The sequence below is a fragment of the Penicillium taxi genome (genome assembly GCF_028828555.1).
Source record: "Penicillium taxi strain IBT 34144 chromosome Unknown utg000004l_segment0_segment0, whole genome shotgun sequence".
Taxonomy (NCBI): domain Eukaryota; kingdom Fungi; phylum Ascomycota; class Eurotiomycetes; order Eurotiales; family Aspergillaceae; genus Penicillium; species Penicillium taxi.
This window is the reverse complement of record NW_026643206.1, coordinates 3,136,237-3,156,703: the sequence shown is the minus strand read 5'-3', so window position 1 is coordinate 3,156,703 and position 20,467 is coordinate 3,136,237. Positions and strand designations below refer to the sequence as shown.

At 46.8% G+C, this 20,467-nt stretch overlaps 12 protein-coding genes across 12 annotated transcripts; 7 read left to right on the top strand and 5 right to left on the bottom strand.

Moving 5' to 3' along the window:
• Nucleotides 1-398: 398 nt before the first annotated feature.
• On the top strand, nt 399-1,840 carry N7495_006104 (isocitrate dehydrogenase (NAD(+)) IDH1; the record flags this gene model as incomplete). Its single annotated transcript, XM_057208755.1, has 5 exons — nt 399-428; nt 486-543; nt 629-703; nt 790-1,693; nt 1,753-1,840. 5 exons carry the CDS (start codon nt 399-401, stop codon nt 1,838-1,840), a joined length of 1,155 nt encoding a protein of 384 aa, XP_057062529.1.
• A 573-nt stretch (nt 1,841-2,413) lies between these two features.
• On the bottom strand, nt 2,414-3,314 carry N7495_006103 (18S rRNA methyltransferase BUD23; the record flags this gene model as incomplete). Its single annotated transcript, XM_057208754.1, has 2 exons — nt 2,414-3,233; nt 3,292-3,314. The coding sequence occupies 2 exons, from the start codon at nt 3,312-3,314 to the stop codon at nt 2,414-2,416; spliced, it is 843 nt and encodes a 280-aa protein (XP_057062528.1).
• A 736-nt stretch (nt 3,315-4,050) lies between these two features.
• On the top strand, nt 4,051-4,801 carry N7495_006102 (uncharacterized protein; the record flags this gene model as incomplete). The annotated part of the gene is made up of 2 exons (XM_057208753.1): nt 4,051-4,120; nt 4,170-4,801. 2 exons carry the CDS (start codon nt 4,051-4,053, stop codon nt 4,799-4,801), a joined length of 702 nt encoding a protein of 233 aa, XP_057062527.1.
• A 548-nt stretch (nt 4,802-5,349) lies between these two features.
• On the bottom strand, nt 5,350-9,326 carry N7495_006101 (GTPase-activating protein BEM3; the record flags this gene model as incomplete). The annotated part of the gene is made up of 2 exons (XM_057208752.1): nt 5,350-6,005; nt 6,059-9,326. Coding segments are annotated over 2 exons (3,924 nt in total), but the record flags the coding sequence as incomplete, so codon positions are not given.
• An 806-nt stretch (nt 9,327-10,132) lies between these two features.
• Nucleotides 10,133-12,281, bottom strand: N7495_006100 (mitochondrial distribution and morphology protein; the record flags this gene model as incomplete). Its single annotated transcript, XM_057208751.1, has 3 exons — nt 10,133-10,264; nt 10,322-11,514; nt 11,567-12,281. The coding sequence occupies 3 exons, from the start codon at nt 12,279-12,281 to the stop codon at nt 10,133-10,135; spliced, it is 2,040 nt and encodes a 679-aa protein (XP_057062525.1).
• Nucleotides 12,282-12,520: 239 nt separating this feature from the next.
• Nucleotides 12,521-13,377, top strand: N7495_006099 (pre-rRNA-processing protein PNO1; the record flags this gene model as incomplete). The annotated part of the gene is given in 3 exon segments (XM_057208750.1): nt 12,521-12,584; nt 12,600-13,270; nt 13,321-13,377. 3 exon segments carry the CDS (start codon nt 12,521-12,523, stop codon nt 13,375-13,377), a joined length of 792 nt encoding a protein of 263 aa, XP_057062524.1.
• Nucleotides 13,378-13,590: 213 nt separating this feature from the next.
• Nucleotides 13,591-14,427, bottom strand: prs3 (proteasome core particle subunit beta 6; the record flags this gene model as incomplete). Its single annotated transcript, XM_057208749.1, has 2 exons — nt 13,591-14,278; nt 14,336-14,427. The coding sequence occupies 2 exons, from the start codon at nt 14,425-14,427 to the stop codon at nt 13,591-13,593; spliced, it is 780 nt and encodes a 259-aa protein (XP_057062523.1).
• A 366-nt stretch (nt 14,428-14,793) lies between these two features.
• Nucleotides 14,794-15,593, top strand: N7495_006097 (HCNGP domain-containing protein; the record flags this gene model as incomplete). Its single annotated transcript, XM_057208748.1, has 2 exons — nt 14,794-14,859; nt 14,919-15,593. 2 exons carry the CDS (start codon nt 14,794-14,796, stop codon nt 15,591-15,593), a joined length of 741 nt encoding a protein of 246 aa, XP_057062522.1.
• A 1,010-nt stretch (nt 15,594-16,603) lies between these two features.
• pre4 (proteasome core particle subunit beta 7) lies at nt 16,604-17,502 on the top strand (the record flags this gene model as incomplete). Its single annotated transcript, XM_057208747.1, has 3 exons — nt 16,604-16,633; nt 16,689-16,836; nt 16,898-17,502. The coding sequence occupies 3 exons, from the start codon at nt 16,604-16,606 to the stop codon at nt 17,500-17,502; spliced, it is 783 nt and encodes a 260-aa protein (XP_057062521.1).
• A 139-nt stretch (nt 17,503-17,641) lies between these two features.
• On the bottom strand, nt 17,642-18,746 carry N7495_006095 (fumarylacetoacetate hydrolase family protein; the record flags this gene model as incomplete). Its single annotated transcript, XM_057208746.1, has 4 exons — nt 17,642-17,696; nt 17,752-17,829; nt 17,899-18,620; nt 18,732-18,746. The coding sequence occupies 4 exons, from the start codon at nt 18,744-18,746 to the stop codon at nt 17,642-17,644; spliced, it is 870 nt and encodes a 289-aa protein (XP_057062520.1).
• A 132-nt stretch (nt 18,747-18,878) lies between these two features.
• N7495_006094 (succinate dehydrogenase assembly factor 1) lies at nt 18,879-19,234 on the top strand (the record flags this gene model as incomplete). The annotated part of the gene is made up of 3 exons (XM_057208745.1): nt 18,879-18,959; nt 19,012-19,043; nt 19,111-19,234. The coding sequence occupies 3 exons, from the start codon at nt 18,879-18,881 to the stop codon at nt 19,232-19,234; spliced, it is 237 nt and encodes a 78-aa protein (XP_057062519.1).
• Nucleotides 19,235-19,771: 537 nt separating this feature from the next.
• On the top strand, nt 19,772-20,359 carry N7495_006093 (Hsp20/alpha crystallin family protein; the record flags this gene model as incomplete). Its single annotated transcript, XM_057208744.1, has 1 exon — nt 19,772-20,359. The coding sequence occupies one exon, from the start codon at nt 19,772-19,774 to the stop codon at nt 20,357-20,359; it is 588 nt and encodes a 195-aa protein (XP_057062518.1).
• Between the last annotated feature and the right edge of the window lie 108 nt (nt 20,360-20,467).

The following is a 20,467-nucleotide window of genomic DNA, read 5'->3' as shown; positions in this document are numbered from 1 at the left end:
CTGAAGTGGCGACTGCTGTTCCATTCATGAAGTCAATATGGATGTATAGTACATATTGGTTTGCGAAGTCATTGGACGCCGTGTGTCTGATCCAGTTTATTCGAAGTATAGGATGTCTTTATTGACATTGAATGTGCCGAGTGAGGGAAGCTCGAAGTGCAGATCAATAGTAAATAGGTGAAAGGAAGGTATTCCAAAAGAGGGAGTCTATAGGGGAGCTTCATAAAGACGTGACAAAGATAAGATCGGGCCGGGGCTGCCATGCCGAGTCCATCCGGGCCCTTTTTTTCCGTTTTCCTTGTCCGATCCTTCCAACCCCCCATATTCGGTCCTCCCTGCGGATTCCTTGTTCTCTCTACCTGAATCTCTCCGCTCACAAATAGACCAAAGAAAAAACAATGTTTTCCAAAACAGCACAGCCTGCCCGGGTATTTTTTCCAATTGAACTGCTTGATTTCCCCTGCACTTAGGCTAACCCAGTTCAGACCCTGCTTCGCAGCGCTTCCGTGGCTCCCTCCGTCGGCCGCTCCATGCCTGTGCGATGTACGCTATCTCCCTTTGATAAACTGCGCGCGCATACGTGTGTGGCAAGTTGATACCCGAGATCGTGTTGCTAATCTCTCTCTAGCCTTCGCCAGTGTCCAGTCCGATATCTTCAAGCCCACCAAGTATGGGGGCAAGTACACCGTCACTCTCATTCCCGGTATGACTGTTCATCACACATCCATCCGCCTTACTGGCTACACACGAACTTATGTCCCAATTGCTGACTCGCCCGACTCTTTATAGGTGATGGTATTGGTACCGAGGTCGCCGAATCTGTCAAGACCATTTTCAAGGCCGACAACGTTCCTATTGAGTGGGAGCAGGTCGATGTTACCGGTGTTGAGACTGGTAACAAGCTCTCAGAAGAGCTTTTCCGGGAGTCCGTGGCTTCCCTCAAGCGCAACAAGCTCGGTCTGAAGGGTATCCTCCACACCCCCGTCGAGCGATCGGGTCACCAATCCTTCAATGTTGCTCTGCGCCAGGAGCTGGACATCTACGCCTCGATTTCCCTGATCAAGAACATCCCTGGCTATGAGACCCGCCACAAGAACGTCGATCTTTGCATCATCCGTGAGAACACTGAGGGAGAGTACTCCGGCCTGGAGCACCAGTCTGTGCAGGGTGTCGTTGAGTCCTTGAAGATCATCACCCGCGCCAAGTCCGAGCGTATCGCCAAGTTCGCTTTTAGCTTCGCTCTCGCCAACAATCGCAAGAAGGTTACCTGTATCCATAAGGCGAACATCATGAAGTTGGCCGACGGTCTTTTCCGCAGTACTTTCCACAAGGTCGCCGAAGATTACCCCACCCTGGAGGTAAACGACATGATTGTGGACAACGCCTCCATGCAGGCCGTTTCGCGCCCCCAACAGTTTGACGTTATGGTCATGCCCAACCTTTACGGAGGTATCCTCTCCAACGTCGGTGCTGCCCTCGTTGGTGGCCCCGGTGTCGTCCCTGGCTGCAACATGGGCCGTGATGTTGCTCTTTTCGAGCCTGGCTGCCGTCACGTTGGTCTCGATATCAAGGGCAAAGACCAGGCTAACCCCAGTGCCTTGCTCCTTTCTGGCTCCATGCTTCTCCGCCACCTCGGCCTCGATGACCACGCAAACCGCATCTCCAAGGCCGTCTATGATGTGATTGGCGAGGGGTAAGCGTTTCTAATCGAAAAATGTTCCCAGAATTAATTCACTAATAATTTTTCTACAGTCAAGTACGAACCCGCGACATGGGTGGTCTCGCCAGCACCCATGAGTTCACTCGTGCTGTTTTGGACAAGATGGAGTCGGCTCTGTAAATTTGAGGTCTGTTGTCTCAGTTCTCTACAGCTACGACGGAGGATGCCCTGAATTAATTGGAACCGCGCACTGTGTAGGATCCGAATTGGTCGCAGGTAGTTCTTCATTATGTATTATCTCTCTTTCAGGTTAGCTCGCAATTTCCCTGGCAAGTTATAAATAGACCATTTTTGCATTCTTAATTTTTGCGAATTTATGGGGGATTTTCATATAATAATTTCAACTATTCGATCATTGAACCAGAAAACATAGGGGTACCTCGTACGAAAAGAGAGGGAAAGAGGTTAGGGTTAGAATACGATTTTTTTGGTCATTGAACCTTGAGATTTCCACGTATTCTGCATCTAATGTGAGTCGTTACAGGAAGGGAACTTGTGAGGGAAGCAAGAACTGCAGCCCTGGAGTTGCAGTGCAATTGTAGTGTCGCCACTGGCAGATGTGAATGTTTCGAATAAAGATAAAGGGGTATCAAAAGGAATTTGGGGGTAAAATCTAGACAACGCATGGTCCAGCTAAATCTAGATATCTGAATGTGGCCACAGAACTCGAACAGTGATAGCCATGAAATTTGATCAAAAGGCTATGCGTCTCTTGCGGCCTGTATACTTCGAGTTGTGTTTCACCACTTTCCCCTTCTTCTCCATCTGATCTTTCTTATGCAGGATCCATGCCTTGTCGCCCTTTCGAGGATGTCCTCTAGCACTATTCACCTCCGCAGCCTTTCTCCGGGCATCCAGGACGCTAACATCTTCCATGCCATTAACAACGCCCGTAATATCACCCTGGAGACCACCTCCACCGACTGTAAGGACGAGATAGATCTTGCTGTTCTTAGTGCCGGGGTCGTCCTCAAGCATACCGGCGCCGAACCCTGCCTTGATCGCAGCTCCGCTAATCATGCTTCGTTGAATATCGTTTTTAGGGTAGAATTGACAAACTGCCCGTCCACCACGGCGAAGACTGGCATAGAGTCCCTCAAAGAATCGTTTGAGACGGCCTTCGGGACTGACGTCGCTAGTTTCTGCATTACACAGCCACTGGATAGCACTGATGCTGATTGCCGCATCGAATGTACCGGGTCGGAAGGGAACTCCTTGTCCAATGTCGGCAAGGAAGAGATCACCCTCTACCTCTCGCTGTAGAGCGACATCCAGCATGCTTGGTGAAATATCCATGCCGATCCAAGTGTGAGGGCCACCATCCTCGGGGGCTTCCTGTGATAAAATCTCTCCCGAAAGACCCGAACCACATCCAATATCGAGAATTAAAGACGGAGACTTCAAGTCAAGAAGTTCAAGGGCCCGATTGGTCATATCGGCCTGAATATTTCGAATGCGCGACGACGTTGTATACTTGCGGGACTCATTGTCGTTGTAAAATAGGTCGGGCGGCCTGAAAAAAAAGGTTAGTCCTAGTACTCGGTCAGAAGGATGAAAATAATTATGCGCACAGAATATCCTCAGGGCGCGACATGATGTTGGTTATTGATCGGGTTAGAAGAGTGTAAAGATGAACGAGTCTTTTTTTTGGGTGGGGTTGTGGCCTAAGGCAGAAATATTCAAGATTTTTATACTGCCCGTTGTATAAATCTTCATGACTTCAACATCAAATTGATCGTTATCTCCAGCAGATATAATTAGGAAATAACTACTGTTTGTTCTTTGGTGCATCTGACTCATAATAGCTGCAGGATGATATATCCCGTCTAGAAACCATTATATCCAACATATTTGGCATCAACCTTGGAATATAAATCCGTGGATGCCTGAGTTCAAGTATATTTCACAAAATAACCCCCTGAATATAGAATAATTAGTCCTACAGTATTATTCACTTTGGCCATGCCATTCTTTCAATCTTCTCGATGTCTCTGTGCATTACCTTTTACAAATAAGTCAGATGATTAGTCTATAGCTACCTGAATAGGTAGAGAACCTTGGAGGAGCTATCGAAGTTCCAAATGTCTGTTTCCGTATCCTAGACCTGATGTATCATAATATACGAGCAAGGACCAAGGAAGTGATAAACGTCGTGTAATAATCGCCAGCTTGATGAGGCAACAAGGCAACAAGGCAACAAGGCAACAAGGCACTGATATGGAGGCCCCAAAGCGTCATGATCCGCGCGGTTGTTTCGTGGCTTCTGAGTAAGGATACTTGGTTTTCTCTCAACTCCGTTTCTTAACTTCTAATATACCTCTGCAACAACCATGTGGATTCTACCTCTTGTAGGGTATTTGGGAGTGATCGTGGGATTTGCCTTTCTCACATTAGCAATTGGTAAGCCCTTTGCGGCTATTATTAGACCATGACACTGACCTTCACACAGCTTCGGGACTCTACTATCTATCTGAACTTGTCGAAGAGCATACCGTTCTTACCCGACGCCTTTTAAGTCGTCTGATTTACTCTATCATTGCAATCCAGGTTCTACTAGTAGTCTTCGATCGGTTCCCCATCTGGCTATCCCTTCTCGGCATCCTTTCCCACCTTGTTTACGCTAGCAATCTGCGCCGCTTTCCTGTTGTCAAATTATCCGACCCGCTATTTATCACATCATGCGCATTGGTCATTCTCAACCACTGGCTCTGGTTCCGCCACTTCTCGAAACCGCTACCTGCGTCTCGACGGAGCGACAACAACTGGCGCCAGCCTTACCAGACCAACTATGAAGAGATGCCTTCATTTTCTGAGGTAGCATCGTACTTTGGATTATGTGTTTGGTTGGTTCCATTTGCTCTCTTTGTCAGTCTGAGTGCGGGCGAAAATGTCCTGCCTAGTATGGGTTCAGAATACGCGACAGGGGAGCACGTGTCAAATGGACATAGTCGTGGGCCTTCAGAAGGCAAGTCCAAAAACAAAGGAATGGCCAAAGCCTTGGTCGATAATGTACGCGACTGGACCCGAGACAATGGGGAGCTTATGGGCCTGTGGCGGGGTGAGCAAACCAGGCGATTTTGAATCGACTGCATAGGAAAAATGGAGAACGTATGTGTATATTAATGAACTTGATAAGCCATTTTGTTTTTGATTGAATGACACAACATAATATTGAAGAAAATAAAAACGCAACACGGTTGTAAGTACAATAAATTGTTGAGTTCATTGGAGAGAAAGTAAAATAAGGCAGCGACTAAATCACTGAAAGAACTGAATGATGACGATGAAAGTGAGAATAAATAGAAGTGGAAAAGGGGTATAACGATGAAGAAAATAAATATCTTCAAGTGAAAAGAAAGGTCCCAGGGCTCAGCCTCCGATATTTCAACCTCATCTTGGTTAGGTGCCATTATCATTAAACATTCCCTCCTCGCCGCTCTGCTGGTGACAAGTGGGTAGATTCGTTATTCTGCATGAGACTCACGATCTGTCGATTGGTAGACATCGATAGTTGAGAATTTTTAAAAAGGCTGCCGAGAAGGAGAGAAAGAGTCAGGCAGTAATATGCATACTGCTCAGCTAATTTACTTGCCCCCACGAAGAGCCGAGTCATCGAAATCTAGGAGATGTTAGCAACGACCAAAGAATGCTTTAATATTTGGATGAACCATACTTTCAAGTAAAAGCATCGAACTCTCACGCCTCTTAGCCTTCGCCGAGCGAGTATCTTCTTGGCTAGGTGATAACATGCCGTTCAAAGAACCGAACGAAGATGATGCTCCCTTGTGTTGATTGTGTTGGTTATATACGTCGTGTCTGTGTGTTGGCGCGTCATAGGTTGGTTGCATCGGTATAAATCCGGTGTCGTTTGTGCCCCGTGGATTATCATGGTGGTCGGTTGGAGGCACACCGTTGGATGGAAATGAGGACTGGTTGTATGATGGTGTCGGTATGTCTGAGAACATCTGATGGCGTGGTGAGCGAATATCATCTGCCGACAAGCTATGGTCGACTGTGAGCTCAATCGTTGGGCTAGAAGCGGAGCCAGTATCACCAAAAATACTGTCGAAGTCTGTGAGGAACATCGAAAATACTGGCGCTGGAATGTTCAGAGTGGGAGCGAAGACAATGCCCACGTTTCGAACGGTCATTTTATTTACGTCGGAGTTATTGACGATTTCGATTAGGAATAGTGAAAGTGCTCGCAAGAGTGACAGATTTGGCTGTGGCAAGCAATGGACTAGGGAATTAAAGGCAGCGACCTTCTTCTCCCGATCGTCAAGTTCTATATAGAGTGTTAATATCATAAAATAGTTGATGAAGGGTCGTTTGTCATACCAAGAACACGAAGGAAATCCAAGTGAAGCTCTCGAGTCAACACTGTCGTCGGGAGTTCTCGAAGGTATTGCTTGAAAAGAGAGGCGACTGCGTGAACATCATAGTACTGATCTCCAGCCAGAAAATCCACGTCGCCTTCATTATTAAAGCGTTCTTTTAATCCCTTGATCACAACGTTAGAACCGCTCAAGCGGAAGATCCCTTCCTCGTCCGCTGCCCCCTTTGCATGAAGATATTCGATACAACGATAGACAACAGCTGGTAATTCTATATCGACACCTAGTGGTGCACAGTGTTTGACCGCCTCAGCTAGAGGGATACCAAATACCGCTCGAACTGGTTCTTTTCGTTCAGCGTGGATAGGGTTGATACCCGAATCATGGGCTGTCAAGTCAAAAGATGATCTGGTACGGAAGCCCCAAATGCTGCGTTTCTTTTCCTTTGTCGAAGTCGTAGTCTTGTTACCCCAAGCCTGCAAATCTTGAATCACAGTCCCATTTGTGGGCGCAGAAATGATCTTCGGAGATTGTGATGCCGGATCAATCCAGGATTGATTCGTATCTTTAAGGTCTGTCGAAAGAGCTAGTATCCGAGGAGATCGAGGGGCCTGATCAAGTGAAGAACCAAGGATAGGAGGTTCAGCTGCAATCGTATCGTCGAAGCTGAAGCCCTGAACAGAACCACCAATCTCATGTTCGAGACTTTCAACCCCTTTAGGCAGTCGTTTACCTCCGCTACTTGGGACGGCTTTGGCTTTGCTACCAGAACTGGAAGACTGCTGTTTACTTTTCACCTGAGGCTTTCCCTGGCTCTCATTATCTGATGAAGGGCTCTCCACATATTCCATCAAAGCATCTACCCAGGTGTCGCGCTCTTCATCGCTTTCTGCACAAAGAACGTGTCGAACGAGGGCCAGAGAGTCTTTCTTCTTCGGCTCCAATATAAGGAAAGCATGGCGATACTGATGATCGGCATCCTCTTCAGTGGCTGGTGGAGAGCTGCCCTGGCCGCTGGGACTATGGGATTGCTTGCCGATCTGGGCATGATGAAGCTTGATAGTACCCATATGAGGGCCACCAGGAGACTCAAAGTATTTGAGGTCAGGGCCCTGGAGAACAAAGTATCGTGCCTTCCAGCCACCGAAGTTCTTACCTCTCTTAGTCAGATAGCCTTCTTTTCTAGGTCTTCCATCGGGTCCTCGAGATACATCAAGCTTAGAATGACTGGGTCCTTTCAACAAGCTTGTTTCATCATCGCGAGGCTCGATAGCATCGTTTGTGAGAAATTGGCAAATGATCAAAGCTGCTTTCTCATCCATGCGAGTGTTCAGAAGACTGTCAAAGTATGTATTCAATGCAGCCCGGCGTGCATCAATTTTAGCAGGGGAATGTCCACTGAAAATGCTGCGATCAGGGAGTCTCACGGAAAGAGACGCTAGTTGGCGAACCTGCTGATCTAAATATGGTAGGGAGGCGATGACTTTTTCGACACGCCAAAGTTCTGACATCTCAGATCGAGAGATGACACTGAGTGTAAAAACAGGTTCCTCGTCGAGGGGTTTGGATACCATATAGCTATTTCTCGATGGTCTAAGTCGTGAAGAAGAAACTCTCACTTGAATCACAGGAAGAGCGTTCGGTGGCAATAGTAGACCTGGATATTCATCTGATACCAATCGCTTAGAGATACTCAGCTCGGGGAACCATGGAGATCTGGGACTTTTATCTATCTTAACGGTAGGGTCCATGGTCGGAAGATGGTTCCCACGAGGAAACTGTGCTGGGTAGTTACCGGCTCGGGGAGAGAGAGGAAGGCCAGGAGTATTGTATGCTTGTCCCGTTGACGAAGCTGCCATGGCATTCAAATCTCTGGGCATGCGAGGTAAAGGAGAGCCAAGGGGTCGATCTTCTGGCCTTGGACTCATTGGTAACCCGGGACTCTTAGGCATGGAGGCGTAAGGCCGGACATTCAAAGTGGTGAGTTTTGGGTTAGAATTCAGAACCGATCCTATAGTCCCAGAACCACCAACGTTTGGTGGTGATCTCGTAGCCAAATTGCGGGGGGCCATCTCTGGATCCACAGATGTAAAAGATCCAATTCTGGCAGTACCCACTGAGCCCTTATTTTCAACATCTTTCGTCTGAGCAGCCTCACGGTCTCGGTCATCCTCTTCTCGAGTCTTTCTTCTTCCGCGGTCGTCGCGATCCGTACTTGGTATGTCCGCATCGCCGTAATCAGATTCCGAGTCGAGGTATGTGGGTTCTTCACAGGTATTATCGTCTAACCGTAAGTTCAAAGGAGCAGGGGGTGGCTTGCGACTTGGATGTGGAAGCTTCCCGTCGCTCTCAGTTGGAGAAGGTATATCACTGGACGGGCTGAGACCTGCGCCATCTTCAATCAGTATTCGAGCGCTCGTAGAAGGTGGTACTATTGACGGCTGATCAATCGGAGGTCTTTCGTCTTTTCGCTCTGTCTCTGGCTCTGGTTTGGCCTGGATACCAGAATTGGCTAGAGCTGTAACGGTTGAAAGGGGAGGTGTTAGGTCTTGTAGCTCTTTAACTTTCTTTTTGTACTTCTCCTTCTCCTTGAACGCACGTTCCAGATCCTTATTGAGACCCAGGATAAGCGTTCTCTGCTTATCAACCAACTTCCAAAGCTGAGAGTTTTGGGAAGCTGCATGATGCTTCTCCTTCAAAAGATGCACAATAACAGCCTCCGCAGAACCAGCAGCGTTGATGAGATGACTGATATCTGCCTGACTAAGGGCTTTGACATCGAATGAGGATTTGTGAGACGCCGAAGATAAAGAGGATATTGCAGAGTCAATCGACGAAGTACGAGGCATAATGCGATGACTTGGACGGTCTCCAGGTAACGAGCTCACTGGGGATGATGCAGAGGGATCGGGCTCAGCAGCACCAGGCGGGTTGGGGATATTATTTCCAGTCCTCGAAGTAATCTCCGACTCCGTCCCGCTTGTATCTGGCGATTGAGACATGGTAGTGTTGGACGGAAGTACTGGGAATGGCGCATTGGCTACACGAGATACAGTGAATCTGCTCTGGTTCTGAGGGGACGAGTTGGTGCTAGATCGGAGGGAGAGCGGACTGGAGGACGGAGAGAAGTCCCCATGTAGAAATGATTGAGGTAAAGAACTGGTGTGTAGAGGCGAGGGGGATATATGACGAGGGTCTGGACGAGAAGGCCCTCGTGCTAAATGATCCTGCATGGGACCTATAGGTGTATATGCGGGTTGTGGAAGATCATCTTCTAGTCGCGACATAATTTTCAGTTACACATTAGGGTCCAGAGGGGTGCAAAGATCCAAGGGGGGTCAGTGGGAGGAGAGGCGGGATAGCGGGTCATCGGAAGCTGAAGCTTACCTATGAGGGGAAGGGGGGGGGTGGTTTAACAGAATAAAGGGGGTTTGTCTCAGCCGAAACCACAAACTTTCGATATTACATGTTATGCCCTATAGTATAATTCAAATGAAAAGGGGGAAAGAAAATAGAAAAATAAAAAGAATAAAACAAAGGGAGGGCCCTTTCAATATGTACTCTGTTTATTAGCTTCATTTCTCACTCAACTTCCAAATAAGCAGGTTTTTTCTTTTCTTTTTGTTTTGTACATTGTTAGTTATCCACAGGTGGATTAGTATCCACTTTAGCTCCTAAAATTTAGCGTATGGAGTATGTAGTACTATTTGTAGTACTAATCAATGTTGCCGGCGTAAATATCACGAAATATCATGAAACATCGTACTGGAAAAGATGGCACAAAGACTGTTTTGGTTTGCTATGGTTTCATCTTTCACTCCTATACTATAAAATTTTAGTGAGTATCTCTCGAGAATGTACTACACTTGAAAGAGAAGATTTATACTTATATCGTCAGAATAGCAATAGATGGAGATGACTTCAGAAACAAAACAGTCGAAGAGATGGGAAGGGAATCGTGGAATGCACCCAGAGACTCCATATATGCAACCGTTACTATAATACAGAATCCCCACAACGCCAAAGCCGGTGGCCACCAGCATGAACAAAACTGCGTAGAGCGATAGAGATGTACAAATCATGCAATGTTACCCGCCATACCCATAAAAATAGCTTGAGCAGCTAGCTGAAGAGACCAAAATCCAACCTTTTTGAATCGTCTGATGCGGGCTTGGTCGTCCACAACATCTCGAGCAAATGCATCGTAAGTCTGGATAGATTATTAGCTGTAGCAAAAAAGAACGAAAGAAGAGGAGAAAACACGTACCGCAGCCGACAAGTCATCCATCAAACTACTGTCGAAGACGGTCCAGCTACCATCAAAATCACTGACGCGCTTCACCAGACGGCAGTTGATAGGAATGAATGTACGCTTCGAGTTGATATACGCGACAATTGGTCGGATCAAGGCGTTGTTGATGTATGAAAGATCTCGAGTAAAAATTGGGACGACGGCTCGGACGTTGTTGAGATTAACACGTAGGTCCATGACAAGGAATCGTTTGTCAGTGTCTGAAACAATACCAAAATCCATTTGGGCTTGCTGAGGAGAATCCGAGGACTGATGCGAAGTTACGGTGGCTTCTAAGCGGTCATAGAAATCAGCCATCACCTTGGCCAGACTCTCGTCATTCTCAGCAGGGAACATGATATCAGCCACAATGTCGACGGTTCCTTCGTGAATCCATGAGAAAGGCCCTTGTACACCACGATTAAGATGATCAATATTAAGCCCATCAACCCGAATCCTACTGTGCTTTTTCCAGGGATTGGGTTTGCCATGTTCGTCCAATTCTTCATTTAACCGGTTCCCAGAGAAGCCGTGGGATTGACGGGGGTGGATGGTAAATAGGGAGTTGTCATAGGAACCCGACATCATGTTTGCAGAGAGGAAATCATAGAAAAGCCATTGCTTTCGTAGCTGAGGCAGATCACAAGAGAATATGCTAATGGAGAAGGGTCTGAAGTTGTCAGGTTGGTAGACCGTTACTAGAACATCATGCATCTTGAACGAGTCGATTTCAAAGTCACCAGAGTTATGTTCATGTCGGTAAGACTTGGGATCCAAGAGTTCCTCTGGCCAGAAAACATGCCGGCGATCGACGACGCCTCTGATTCCTTTCACTTCAACATCCCGGAGTGGGCCCTTTCCATTGAACCATTTCGTGAAGGATAGGGTGACATTGACGGTTTCAATAGAGACATCAAATTGCGTGTAATTTGTATCTTCTTCTTCAGGATCCTCAGACTCAAGATCACCTCGGGCTGCAGCTGCAGCTGCAGCGGTCTTTGAGGAGCCCTTGGTGACATGCCCGGCGCCTTGACCAGGTCGCCTCGAAACGAAGACATTTTTGAATGTAATGACACCATTTTTCCATTTAGGCACAATGGCAGATTCAAAGACAACCTTTACACCAGATGACTTGGTGAGATAGTTTCCCACCCATCTGGCAAGCGTTTCTGTTACATGTCAACCAAATAAAATCATGAAAATTGGAGCGTGCGTACATACCCTGCGCGAACACGGTGTTGATGGCAAATATCAAAATCGAGAAGAAAGTTGTAGTTCCGACCACAATCCAGACAACGTGTCCCAAAATTACCCATGAGAAAAGTGCTGTGATCTCATCCAAATTGAAAGGCCGCACGCTTCGAATGGAAAACCACTTGAACCGGACCTTCAAGCGCGACCAAAAGCCTGTTGCTGCAGACAACAATTCTTCCTTAGTAGGTCTATGTAGATGGGGCATGTGAGGAAGACGATCCATGAAATGAAAATTAGGATTTGTCGATGGATGTTGATCTTGCGACTTGGAATCATGGGAGATCGTCGGATGGGGTTTGTCTTGATTTTGAACATTATGCTTGGAATTGTTATTTGGGGGTAGTTGAGAATTATTAGAAGCGTATCGACCGTCTTTCGGAGAATATAGTGCTCGTTTCCAGATAGTTGGAAATGTTGTCTTGTTCAAGGGTATTATGCATGCCGCGCTATTCTTGTCAACTGCTGCAGAGCTTGGGGACATGAAAACAAAGAAGCCCCCAGAAGCAAAACGTTTAGTGATCTGGGTCGATTTTGTGCATGTCGACCATCGTCGGTTGACAAAAAGTGAGTCGCAGACTTTCCTCGACGGATCGGCAGTAATAAGAGTTGATCGTATGCAGCCATTGAAAGGATTGGCTTCCCAAAAATGAGCATATAACCGGCGTCCAAAGTTGACGGACATATTTGCCATCACATCCTGTGACGATAATGAGTGTCCGAGACGCGGGAAGCTTGGATATTTGAGTCCTATGAAATCATCCGGATGTTTGTATTGTTTGCACTATAGTATAAGCCCACAGCAGTACTTTTTTCGGCGAGGGGCGCCACTGATAAATTTTACGATAACAGATTCCCGCCTCAATTTTTTTTCCCTTTTTCCAACAGCAACAGCTCCACTTCCATTGACACACACATCACATCATGTCTGCTCCAACAGCGCTTCGTCAGCCTGAAGCTCCAGAATGGCAACCTGCACAAATTCCTGGTTAGTACAGATGAGTTCGTGATTCTATTTCCACTCGCTTACCCTCAACAGACCAGGACGATGAAGTTTTGATTGACGCACAGGCTGAGCCAAATGTCTTGAATCCTGTGATGGATTCGGCCGAAGACAATGAGATGCGCATCGATGAAGAGGGTCGCCCAGTCTTTACCCCGGCGCAAGAGACCAACACCGCATATCGTATTGAGACTCGAAAGGTCCCTGTACCACCGCACCGGATGACACCACTCAAAGCCAACTGGGTTAAGATCTGTCCTCCTATTGTTGAGCACCTCAAGTTGCAAGTTCGGATGAATGTGAAGAGTCGGTCAGTAGAACTGCGGACCTCCAAGTTTACCACCGATGTGGGAGCGCTCCAAAAAGGTGCCGATTTCGTCAAGGCATTCACTCTCGGCTTTGATATCGATGATGCTATTGCTCTTCTACGGCTGGATGATCTTTATATCGAAACCTTTGAAATTAAGGATGTGAAGACCCTTAACGGAGAACATCTTGGTCGTGCTATTGGACGTATTGCGGGCAAGGACGGAAAGACCAAGTTCGCTATCGAGAACGCCAGTCGGACTCGAGTTGTGCTTGCTGACTCAAAGATTCACATTCTGGGTGGATTTAAAAATATCCACATTGCTCGCGAGGCTATTGTTAGCCTTATCTTGGGTAGTCCTCCAGTAAGTGGGATGAATATCTGGTCATTAATTCTATGCTAATGTAAAAATAGGGCAAGGTCTATGGCAACCTTCGGACAGTTGCTTCACGAATGAAGGAACGCTTCTGACCACTTCGTCTTTCTATCAATTTATATTGGCATGGTACAGGCGTTTCGGAATATCTCATCTGGGCTTTCTTTTTCAAAATACTATATCCGCGTCACGACTTTCAAGATCCCATCTTGAATAAAAATTCATGTTACAGAAGTGCAGTCGAAAGATATCAAAAATAGTTCCATTTCCTCATAATAGAATGCTATTGTAGACAACAGCCCCATATTCTAATCCTTCTTCAGAGGGTGGAACACTTCCTCGATTCCATTTTTGGTGATAATCAGCATTTGCAAGTTATCACCAACCTCGATATGACGTTCCACGGCACTTGTGAAGGCATCCCGAACCAACCGTTCAACTGTCTCGCGGGGGAGAGGCTCGGCCTTTTTAGGTTCCAGTGCGTGACCTTCTCCACTACCAGGGATATATTGGTTCTTGAAGTTGACCTGGTTATCCAGGAAAGGCATGATCAAGCTGGATGCCGCACCTGCAGCGCGACATTGCTCGCGCTCGTACGAACCCACGGGGTCGTAACTGTACAGAGCTCCTTTGCCTTCTTCATCCAGACCGGCCAAAATGGCGTGCACATAGTAAGGAAAGAAACGCTTGCCGTAGAGAATTGTGGACAATCGTTGAGCACAGGCCGAGACGGACATGGCCTTTCCGTGCTGGTACTTGTACATCTTCACCACAGCGTCCAGTCGTTCCTTGAGGGCAGTACCGTCGGCAGCGAAGCCAACTACTGAGAGAAGAATTTGGGCTCCCTCGCCGGTCTCATCATCGCCACCAATTTTGAAAACCTTTGGAACCATGCGAGAGTTGATACTGTATCCTGATGTGGAGCGGGTGTCGCCAGCGAGGATTGCGAAATCAGATCCTGTGATGCCTAGGGTCGAGCCACCGTTGTCGGTATATCTAGCAACAAACAATTAATTCAGGCGATAATTTATAGTATATTGGATAGCTTCATACGGGTAAAATCCATGCTGTCGAACAGGAGCAGCTGTTGGTTCGGAGAAGGAGTATCCGAGGGCCTGGCGAGATGGGTCCAGGAGCGACGTCATTATGGCAGGAAAAAACTTCGTTCTTGAGTATGTATCTGTAGGAGAGTTTTGAGATAAGATGGAGGAGAAAAGCAAGAAGAAAAAGCTATTGAAAATTGGTTGAAGGAGCAATGAAGATGGTTTCTTGTGTCTGACGCGAATGTCGGTAGCTACCTGCGCTTATGTAACGCAGCTCGCCAGGCCCACGCCGCCCGAAAGTTCAAGTCTCCGAGTCGGTCTCCAAGCATTTGTCTTTTACAATTGCAATCTCTTGCTACACAGCGAAACTACTGTTAACTCAAGTTATTAACCATCACTCACATAGCTTTTGAATCCTCCAGTGATTCAGCTTCAGTGATAGAAACCAAGCTCCAAAGTTCAAACATCATGCTCGGTCTCGTAGCATACGACAGCAGTGAGGATGAGGTAGAGACCAAGGTACCCATAACACAGGTAGAGCCTTAAAATTATTGCATCGAAACATTACATTCTGACGCTCATTGGTTAGCGAGAGGAAGAGCTCCTTGTCGTTTCGTCCCAAGACGGTACAGCCAAAGGTGATTTCAACTTTCATTCACTTTTTGTACCAGTCTGTTACGATCAAGGCTAACATTTTAACTGCCCCAGACCTGCCATCCAATATTAATATTCAAATTCAACCCAAATTGAGTGGTAGTGCAGAGGCCCCAAGTGGTCCTGTTTTAGGTCCCGCAGCTATAGACCAAGCCCCGTCCCCAGAAGGCCCTTCCACAAGTGGCCGCTCTTCGCCTTTCTCAGCATCTAGAGCTCTCATTCAAAACTTGACACTCCCTTCAATACCAAATTTGGACATTCCCGAGTCGCCCCCAGGATCTCCAGATCTAGCTGTGAATGCCAAGTTCGAGCATTTTCTCTCTCTGAAAAAACAAGGTGTACATTTCAACGCGAAGCTGGCCAGCTCATCTTCATTGAAGAATCCCAGCCTATTGATGAAAATGATGCAACACGCAGGGATTGATGAGGGGTGCCAGTACGATACATCATTGCCAGAGGAGTTATGGAGCACCTATAACCTGCCCAAGTGGGGCTTCAAAGAAGAACTACTCAGGGCGCAACAAGTTCGACAGAACATGGACGACAAAAAAGCATCTGGTCAGAGATCTTCCATTGAATTTGTCGCAGGCTCGTCTGCAAACCCTAGTCACTGAGTATCTGATTCAGAACCGAAGCGAAAAGGATAGTCGACTGATCTGGCTCGTTCATTAAATGCTACCGAAGGTTCTAAGCTATCCTATCTGAAGACCTACCTTTGGTGACATGAATTTACACTCAATACCATGACTGCGCTGGGATACTTCTGCAATTGTCAAGCGAATATCATTTACAAGACTCCTTGCTCACTTTGAGCGCGTTGGAAGGCCTTAGCCTTGTTGGCATCCCCAATATTGATATTGGTATGCTGCAATCTTTTGCCATTCAAATGACCGTGTTTCTCGGGTATTATTTTCCTTTCTGCGCAAGGGTTAGCATCTTAAATCGACCGGGTATTCTTCACACCAACCCGAGATTGAAGGATCCAGAGGCCAGGAACCTGCATATTGCCGCGATGGGGGCTTCTAGTCGATGCTGTCTTGGGCGCATAATGATACCAGGTCTTTCTCGGTAGCAGGCGTGCATCCTCCTATGGTACTGATTCGCCTCATATCTGATTTGATTGCGACTGGAGAAGCTCATGTGGATGCCCAAGTGCGAGGACCCATGTTCATGATGGACTAATTCAGTAGAAGCTGTAGCCATTCTACAGAATGAGAAACAATAAATGGAACTATCATTCAAGAAGGCCTATGTTTCTGTACTCTTCCCATTTATTAAGGTAGATCTGTGCCTCGGAGTCTTTAAGTTGTTCCAAAGAGTGACAAATTAAAAAATACATGAATTGACAAGAAGCAGCCAATTGTCAGAAAAGTGCAATGAATTTAACATATCATCTTAATAGATTATGAATATTCTTATAATTTCAGCTCTCCAAAATACCCGATGTTTACTGTAGTAACTATTGGGAAAAGCACATGACTACAATGCTTGGTCACGTGCAACCAGAGCTGTCAGCTTCGCCTGTCTGGAGCTTCGTCGTCATCGCTCAAACCCCCGTAGCCCTCATCTCGCCTCTTCTTTTTTTCATACCAACTTTATCTTCTATATCTCTATTTGATTCATAATGGACCACTTTCCAGGAACTTGGGGCCGTGTGAGTTCCATCGATATGCCCCCTTCCAACGCCGAACTTGCTAACGACCTGACAGCCTAGAAATGATGTTTACGGAGCTTACAACCCATCATATCTTCAGACTACGGGTCCGAAGGCACATACATCATCGCCAGCCGTGACAGGAACATCAGTAATTGGTGTCAAGTTTAACGGCGGTGTCGTTCTGGCCACCGACAACCTAGGTACGCATCGCGTCTGTCAACCTGCGGTAATCAACTTCTAATGTGTAACTTTATTATGTAGCATCATACGGATCTCTGGCACGCTTCACCGATGTCAAGCGTCTGCGAGTTTTCGGCGACAAGGCTGTTGTCGGCTTCGGTGGAGATGTCTCCGACATGCAACACATTGACCGTCTACTCGAATCGATCGATATCCGAGAGAACTACTCGAATCACGGCAACATGCTTAACGCCAAGAACCTGCACACCTACCTCGCCAAGGTCTTCTATAAACGGCGGTCTGATTTCAACCCGCTGTGGAACCATGTTCTCGTTGCCGGGTTCGACGCCGAAGGAAATCCATTCCTTAGCTCAGCGGATTTGCTGGGAACAACATTTTCCGGTCCTCACCTAGCCACCGGATTTGGTGCCCACCTCGCCGTCCCGATCCTGCGGCGCTTGTTTCCCGAGGAGAAGCCGATCGAAGAGATTACCAAGGAGCAGGCTGTTGCCGCTCTGAAGGACTGCCTGAAGGTTCTCTTCTACCGAGACGCACGCAGCACGGACAAATATTCGATAGCAGTGATTTCTCAGGATGGTATTGAGTTGCACGAGGATGAGCAGATCGAAAGTCAGAGCTGGGCTTTTGCCGAGCGGATCAAGGGTTATGGTGCTCAGACAAACTAGATATGTTCTGTATTTTTCTCACTTGAAGTTACCAAGTGAATCTGAAATGGAAAAGATAACATTGAATTTCATATGTGCGCGCTTATACAAAGGTAATTGTATGAGGACCGATATCTACAATGGGGTTTCTAACTGGTCGTTACAACTTGGATGCTGGTCTCTCGTAGACAACACGGTTCACACATGAGCCAACACTAGAGGGAAGAGACAATTAGAACAATTCAACAGACAATGCTGTCAAGGACTCACCCTTCTAACGAGACCTCAACTTGGTCCCCGTCCTTTAGCCACAGAGCGGGCTTTCGGCCCATACCCACACCTTGGGGTCTACACAAGCAGTGTTAACAGATACTGATTTCACTTCCAAGTTTATATCTTGGTGAGAGCTGCACTTACGTTCCAGTGAAGATCAGGTCTCCCGGGAGGAGAGTGGTTCCCTGGGACAAGAAGGCGATGGTCTTTGCCACGCCAAAGATCATATCCTTTGTAGATGATGACTGAACCGTTTTCCCATTCAATGTGGTTGAGATTTGAAGATTGTTGGGATCAGGAATAATCTTGGAGGACACGATGCCAGGTCCAAATGGCGCCCAGCCGTCGAAACCCTTCCCTAGTCCCCACTGGCCTCCACCACGCTTGATCTGCCAGTCACGGTGAGAGACGTCATTACCGACAGCATACCCGAGGACGTAGTCCAGAGCTTTGCTCTCTGGAACACTCTTGGCCTCCTTGCCAATCACGGCAACCAACTCACACTCGTAATCCAGTCCCTCGCCCTCCTGTGCAAGAAATGAGACAGGAATGTCATCGCTGGGACCTGCAACAGAGGTGACAGGTTTGTAGAACAGCACTGGGTAAGTAGGCAAGGGCATATTGGATTCCTTTGCGTGCTGCTCGTAGTTCAATCCCAAGCAGCGCACAGTCCCGATATCTTTACGAGCCAGTGGAGAGAGAAGCATTCGCACCTCGGCAATCTGGTCAGTGACCTGGTGCTGGCCAAAGATATCGCCCCTGATGACTTTTGCCTGTGTAGCCTTGGATATGTCATTCACGCCAAATGGGAGCAGAGCATCACCATAGTAGACATGACCATCCTTGGCCAGGAACCGGACAAGACGCTTGGTAGTCAGTATATATATATCCAAAGTTCAGATTATTTCCAAGTGGAATTATTGAATATAATATATTCCTTGAGCTCGGTTCTAAGGTTGTAGGTATTGAGTACTCACAGAAAAGGTAGCCATTGCTGAGTAGTATATACGTATATAGAAGGTGTCGGTGTTGAGGTTCCAACTTCCCCACTGGAATTCGGCCGGTAAAGGAACTCCTCGGCAGAAAACGGACTTTTAAGTATTCCCCAACTACAACATCACATCATGGCTAGGCTATCCGGCCTCCAACGGGATGTCTTGTCTCTGTACCGTCAGTGTCTAAGGGAAATTCAAAAGAAGCCAGTGGTAGGTCTCCATCTCTTCTGTATACCGATACCCACTGATCATTTATCTTTAGGAATCAAGAGACAATTTCAAGAGCTATGCTCGGTATGTTCATTTCTAAGTTACCTAGGTATCCAAGGGATATATATATCAGGACTGACCAGGTTCCTAGGGCTGAATTTGAAAAGTATCTCTCAGTGAATAAGAAAGACTTCAACACCGTGGAATATCTCCTGCGCAAGGGCAACCGCCAGCTAGAGATGTATGCGTCCCCGGGTATTCGGAATATCCGATAGTGCCCAGCTGGGATATCTGAACTGAAACTCCCGAGGTCGACTTGGGCTACTTCTCAGATGTGACCTCGTGAGTATCTCGTTTCCCCCATTCTATCCGCTTGACCCATGATTGAGAGAAGAATCAGACTATATCCGAGCTACTTCATATGTATGATATCTAACGTGATAAAGTAGGAAAAGGTTGCAAAGAATATAGATGAGACTGTCGGAGGACTGCCTAGGTACATCTTATGAATTCAATTGGTCAGAGGGAACCATTTATATCGGACTGAAGTATGTATAATATGAAAAATTAGATGAGGAGTCGTCACCTATAGCATCAGAGGAATACTCTAGATACTACCACTTACTTCTACTTACCTAATAGTAGAAATAGAATAGTTAAAAGAAGACACTCGAATCTGCGACTGACTTCCCGCCACTTCTGACCAATCATCTCGACGTATATATAACATCAGATTTCTATGTCGAGAGAATATCAGATCAACTTCAAAATAATATCTTTCTATATCTTGAAAAGAATCAAAATCCTCCACAATGACCTTCATGTCTTGTACCTCAGACTTCAAGCCGCTTTTTAGGCTTCTCGACGAATATGAGACCCACCGATCGCGCCCCGCTCATCCCACTTTCACTCCAGCTTTCGATGTACGGGAATTTAGCGATAGCTACCATCTAGATGGAGAGCTACCTGGAGTGGATCAGAACAACATCGATATTGAGTTCACCGACCCACAGACTCTCACTATCAAAGGGCATACCGAACGCCACCAACCATCCACTCCGTCTACACCATATACACCATATACACCTCGGTGGCGTCAACCCACAGTCGAAGATGATGAGAATGAGGATTCCGATTCAAATTCCGACTCAGTTCCCAATCACAGTGAAACTGACACGGCTAAGAAAACCAAGTTCAAGGCTACCAAACCAGCCAAGTCAGCCCAGCCTTCTTTCCATTACTGGGCATCGGAGAGATCCATTGGTGAATTCCAACGCACCTTTAACTTCTCCGCACGTGTGGATCAGAACGAGGTACGTGCGACTTTGAAGAATGGCATCTTGTCGGTGATTGTACCCAAAGAGGTAGCACCCAAGACGAAGAAGATCCGGATTCAATGAGGCGTTCGATATACGTAATCATCTACAATCATATAAGCGAGAGTGCATCATGCAAATATATCTACTACAAGGTTATAAATAATACTCCAGTACCTCCTTGCATGGAGA